Here is a 5,949-nt window from a genome sequence, read left to right on the forward strand (position 1 = left end):
ATCTTCAAGATGACTATTTCAATTCAAACCCCATACAAATGTGGAACACTCCCTCAGCCGGCTTATGGCTAGTGCACGTAACTCTCCACGGGTGATTCGTGCGTTGCGGCGATTCAGAATGAAAATGGTGGATGAGGAACTAGAGCTAATTGCACCTCGTTACCATGAAGATGCTAGTGATCTGGACTTGGCAGCGATGACACAATGATGAAGACTGGGCAGCGATGACACAATTATGTAGACTTGGCGGCGATGACACAATGTTGTAGACTTGGCGGTGGTGATACAATGATGTAGACTTGACGGTGATGACACGATGCAGTGCGTTAAAGATCGGGCACAGATGCGCCGTTCACAAACAGACGGCATTTGCGGGTGTATGAAGTTACTTTGGTCGAATGTTTGCCTGCTGTGAAATGCAGTGTACTACAAGCTGACGCTGAATTAACATCAACATATTTGTTCAATACCCGCCCACCCACTGCCATGCATCCATCAGCGCACTGAAGGTATTTCCATTGGTAATTCTGTATTGTAAATAAAACATGACGTACTGATGTATTGCAAGGCGTGCTAGAACACAGTGTACGATCACCTTCAGCCCCACATTTCTAATCATCCCAGTGGCAACAACATAAAAACAAATTAAAACTAGATCAACACCTTTGGGCCTTGGTTAAAGCATGCAGGTGTGAAATACTGCAATAAACGTGATAACAATTAACAGGGTACGCATCGGCCGCCAACACCGTTTGATTTCGAAGCTGTGCCTCGTAAGCACGAGCCACTTGAGTTCAAATGATGGCATACTCACTCAAAAGCGGCTTCATTTGATCATGCACGATATTATTCGGTAATAATAAGCGCGCGCAACGTCATGACTGCACTGCGCATGTGACGCACGCCTCCACGTGGTGCACGCGGAACCCTCCCTAGGTGGTGCCCGCTCGCACCAGGTGCTTGCACCAGGTGGTGCACGCCTGTACGCAGCGTCGGCGTTAGGTGGTGCAGGGCTGCTGCACGTAGTCGAGACAGAAGCCGCGGTTGTCTGTCTCGCTGGTAGTAGAGTCGGCCTCCTCCGAGTCTGTGTGGTACGTCAGCCGGAACGGCTTCACAAAGCCTGCCGCCAGGCCAGCGGGGTCAGAGCAGAACGGCCTAGTGGTGTGGGCTCACTGAGCTGCACTGAGCCGTTGACGATCGCCGGGTTGAGGGGCGCGCTCTCACGGGTGCCGGCAGTGACCCCGGATGATCATCATTAAGGGCCGCTGTATTTGGGTCCAAGCGAAGCAGCCGGAGGAGTTTCTCCTTATTGGATGCCCTGCTACCGAAAGTCAGGAACGGAAGAGCTGTGCGATCTACGATTATCAAATGGGAACATGGAGCTCGTGCTCTGGCATGTCGCCAACGATCCCGCAACCAAATTCGTTCTGCCCAACACCCGACAGCGAGAGCTCTCGCCAGCCTTAAAGCCCCAATCATCATGACCACCATCATGCTATCCAGAGACAGCGACGGACTGGATTGCAGACTCAGGACTTGGCGACCGCGGGGGCATTGCGGGCACAGGTCCATCGGCGGCGCCGTCATGGGCTTCGATCCGCCCGTGAGACCGGCGGGTCCGATCAGGATTTCCGGACCCAGTGCTGCTCCCAGATGGCCTATCGACAGGCGATCGAGAGTTGAAGGAACGGCCAGTTACCACATTGGAAAGCAACAAACGGCCAGGGCTTTTGGTTGGGGTGATGAGATGCTTTGTATTGCAAAGCATCGCGCTGCCAATCATGTTCAAACGCCGGCTGAGTGCGCTGAAATATGCCTCCTTTACTGTTTCATTATTTTGAATTCCATTGGTACGAAGACTGGGCCCTCAGAATAGCACTGTGGACATTTCAGCCAGCCGTCGACCGGCTGGCATTTCAGCCAGCCGGACTGCTCAGCCCTGGGATCAAGTCGGCTTGAAGCCCGCCTGCTGACCATCAGGTGTCAATACCCGCCTGCTGACCATCAGGTGTCAACGCGCTCGGCCGTGGAGGTCTCACCAAAAGGGGAAACTGTTCTGGCTGGATACCGTACAGCGCTTTAACGACGTACGCAGTCGAAAACCGCTTCCTAATTAACTGTCGACACAAGATGATAAGCCAGTAAAATGGGAAACGTGCCATGGCGAACTCGCAAGGTTGGAGCAACCAGAAGCGTGATCCGTTCGGCAAAGCCTTGCAGCGCACATTGCCCAACCACGCTCCTACTCATGCGGAAACCTGCACAGCTGAACCTTTCATGCTGGCGCACATACACACATTGGTGTGAATACGCACGCACATGCATGCATCACACAAACAGACCGAAGCACTGATGTGCACGCATGCGCACAAAGTGGCGCACTCACGGTTCCCGCTTGCAGACGCGCGTCATCTCCCGCACGTTTGCATTCCTATGGCTGTAGATTGGGACCGAGCACTCGGCTACTTCGACCACTTTTGCCAAGGTCTAAATCCCGGTGCAAACACAGAAGTCCCGACATCATGCCAGACTCGTTTATCAGAAGTTATGAATGGCGCCACTGCGACGACTTATGCGGGGATGGGACGCACGAGTTCGCCGCGCCTTTTGTATTGAGCCATTCATTTGTGCAAACAGGCTCGTATGTGGCCGATTAACGCAGTAACTTGACGCGACGCATTGAGACATACTGGGCTGACAGGTCTCGTGTGCGGGCCGACAGGTCTCGTGGGCGCCAGGCTCACGCCAGCAGTGTCGTCTCAGGTGCGTTTTCCACTCACAGGCGCCTGGGGACCCACTTTGCGGCGTCCGCGATGCGAGATGACACATAGGCCCGCGAAGCACCTCGTCTCTACTTAGGCCTAATGATCGCAAAGCGCACTGTGCGGAGGCCCGCGCTGAGAGCGTGGCGTGTTCCGGAGTCGGCTGTGCTGATGGAGTTGGTATCCCAGGGGAGAGGAGGCTCTCAGCTCCCGATTGGAGTTGGCAGGCTTGGCTGCGGTCTCCCGAGCGGCCGCCGAGACGGCCAGCGTCGCCGGCGGGGACGCCGCAGACAGCTCAGGGGCCCCGTCACCGCAGTCTCGAGGGATCAAGGGCCCCGTCACCGCAGTCTCGAGGGATCAAGGGCCCCGTCACTGCAGTCTCGATGGATCAAGGGCCCCGTCACCGCAGTCTCGAGGGATCAAGGGCCCCGTCACTGCAGTCTCGATGGATCAAGGGCCCCGTCACCGCAGTCTCGAGGGATCAAGGGCCCCGTCACCGTGGTCCCGATGGATCAAGGGCCTCATCACCGCAGTTTGGATGGATCAAGGGCCCCGTCACCGCAGTCTCGATGTATGCAGAGGCCCGTCACCGCAGTCTCCGATGGATCAAGGGCCTGCCACCGCAGTCTCGATGGGTCAAGGGCCCCGCCACCGCAGTCTCGAGGGATCAAGGGCCTCATCACCGCAGTTTGGATGGATCAGGGCCCGCCACCGTGGTCCCGATGGGTCAAGGGCCCGTCACACCTGTCTCGATGGATATGGAATGGACCCTATGGAAGGCTGTGCAGACTTTGCAGGATGGCGGAACTTTGCAAAGTTTAACAAAAAATACGTTTTTTGATAAACCCCCTGATTGGTTGAACCACACGTTTCAAGTATTGTTTTTTTGGTCTTTTAGCGTTATATAATATCTTTTTACGCAAAATTTTCAAATCCGGGTAGCACAAGCTCTGCAGCTAACCGTCTCTTCTAGCGCAGCCAGAAATTCGCAGGAGTCGCATTCCGCATTCTGTGATGAACGTACGAGGTTTGCTTGGGTCGCAGGCTGCTTTCTGCGATGAACGTAAGAGGTTCGTATGGGTAGCATTCTGCGACCCTGTAAAAACGTGTAAGTGGAAAACCATTGGTGATTACAATAAAACTCCAATTTCTCAAACAGCCTTTGTTACCCTTGTAACCTTATCAAAAGATGTGGGTGCGCACGACTCCCTGACCTCTGACATCTCCGTCTTAACTTTAGATTGGTGAACGCTCAAGACGAACTGAGACTGTCCGGTGAACAAGTTCATTTTTAGGCTTATCAGATGCACGGCTATGCTTTAACTAAGCTTTAGGCGAGCTAATACCTTTTAAACTCAGCGATATTTTTCAACTGCTGGTTCCTTGCAACCCGGTGGTTTCGGTTTAACTCTTTACCATTTCATCAATATAAATTTACGGTCAAGTTTTTCAGTGATAATGACCTGAGGAAAAGTCGACACAAAATCCATTTCGCCTCATTTCAATAGATTTGGTCAACGTTAAGTTCTAAATACAAGAGGCTTTAGGAGTTATGCAAATAAACTCGGATATACAGGGTTTGGGTAAATTATCACAGGACAATGCATTGTGTGCACTTGAGGCGCACTTTTTCGGCAGCACCTCAGCATGACTGTTTCTCGTTCGGTACCCAGAGACCTGATGGGGAGTGCTACCATCCACGTGACAGGCGATGGGGCGGGGCAATCGACGGCATTCACAGTGAGACTGCCGGGACGGTTCCGGTCGTTTTCATCTTTTCGATGAGAAGAATTGCTGTCAATTCGTGCTTTCATATTTTGACAAAGCTGGGTTCAAAGACGAGTTGTCGAAAAAGTGCAATGCATACGCCCCCGGCAAACGTTTTGGCACTGTTCATCGGCCCAACAAATGGCATGACATTGCCATTCTTGTAAATGTGTGTTCACCGACCCTCACATTCATTTCAAAACATAATGTCCGAACTTGTAGCAGGTCCGCTACGTCCAAAATGGACATGGATTTCCAGGACAATAAAGTCCCTTCATCTTGGTTTGTCTCCGACGAATGAAGCCTTCTCAGTATCTTTTTAGTGCAAATAACTGTACGCCTTTTTAAATAAGTGACGTGCAACATACAAGCAAGATAGCATTTTGTTCTTCCGAAATGGATTACCAATATAACTGATCAAACTAAAACACCGCGTACACCTCTACATGCATACTTTTACGTGCGCACACATGCCGGCCGTCAAAGTGAAGAACAGAGTTCATATGTGAACGCGTCAGTGCGTCTGGGCATGGCTCTCACCAGACTGCAGTGATCGGCCTGAACTTACTGTAGAGCGACACATCGTCACTGTCCGCCGCCTGGATCGAGTTGAAGCGGTCCCCGCAGACGCGGTCCACGCACACATTCCCGTCCGACATGATGGTGAGCGGCTGGTTCACGTTATCTGTCAGCGGGGAGGCGCGATCGGCTGGGCGGTGCGTCCAGAACACTGCGTCACACGCGGCGCCGTCCAGAACACTGCGTCACACGTGACCACGTTCGACAGTGAGGAGCGAGCCGTGCGCATTAGTTCAGATGTGTATTTGCACCACAGAATTAGCGGATGGGTACACTTCTCGGTTGAGCGAAGGCGCCCACACGCTCTGTCATTTGATTTGAGACGGTGATCAGGCGCCCGGAGCCAGCGGCCTGCTGCCCTGCCGTCGGTGATGAGCAGTGACCGGCACCGTGCCCCGCCGGTGCTGGGGCGGCGGCGCCGGGTGGTGGAGGCGGGGCTCATCACGGCTCGTTGCCGCCGGCAGCCGGCTGGACGCCGTGATTGCAGGCTGCCGCTCAACTCGCGGCGAAGTGACGCCCCTCGTTAGGCACGGTCGGTCTGGGACGCGCCCGCTCTTTTCCTAAACGGGTCGCGCCGCTTGTGCCCAGCTGGGGATGACCTCTCACTTGTGCCCAGCTGGGGTTGACCTCCCGCTTGTCCCCAGCTGGGGTTGACCCCGCCTGTGCCCAGCTGAGGTTGACCCCCGCCTGTGCCCAGCTGAGGTTGATCCCCACCTGTGCCCAGCTGAGGTTGATCTCCCGCTTGTCCCCAGCTGAGGTCGACCTCCCGCTCGTGCCCAGCTATGGTTGACCCGGCCTGTGCCCAGCTGAGGTTGACCCCCGCCTGTGCCCAGCTGGGGTG

General features: G+C 54.3%; 1 protein-coding gene across 1 annotated transcript in view; it reads right to left on the reverse strand.

The window, feature by feature from the left end:
- Window positions 1-873: 873 nt before the first annotated feature.
- The window catches only part of LOC119100086 (uncharacterized), a 25,913-nt gene continuing 20,837 nt past the window's right edge, over window positions 874-5,949 (reverse strand). The window contains exons 7-8 of the mRNA XM_037223200.1: window positions 5,098-5,214; window positions 874-1,120 (exon numbers count right to left, since the gene is read on the reverse strand). Of these exons, the coding sequence (XP_037079095.1) occupies window positions 999-1,120; window positions 5,098-5,214 (239 nt within the window). The 3' untranslated portion in view covers window positions 874-998. The remainder of the gene's footprint in view (window positions 1,121-5,097; window positions 5,215-5,949) is intronic.

Source organism: Pollicipes pollicipes, unplaced genomic scaffold, assembly GCF_011947565.3.
Source record: "Pollicipes pollicipes isolate AB1234 unplaced genomic scaffold, Ppol_2.1 Scaffold_4881;HRSCAF=5763_pilon_pilon_pilon, whole genome shotgun sequence".
Taxonomy (NCBI): Eukaryota; Metazoa; Arthropoda; class Thecostraca; order Pollicipedomorpha; family Pollicipedidae; genus Pollicipes; species Pollicipes pollicipes.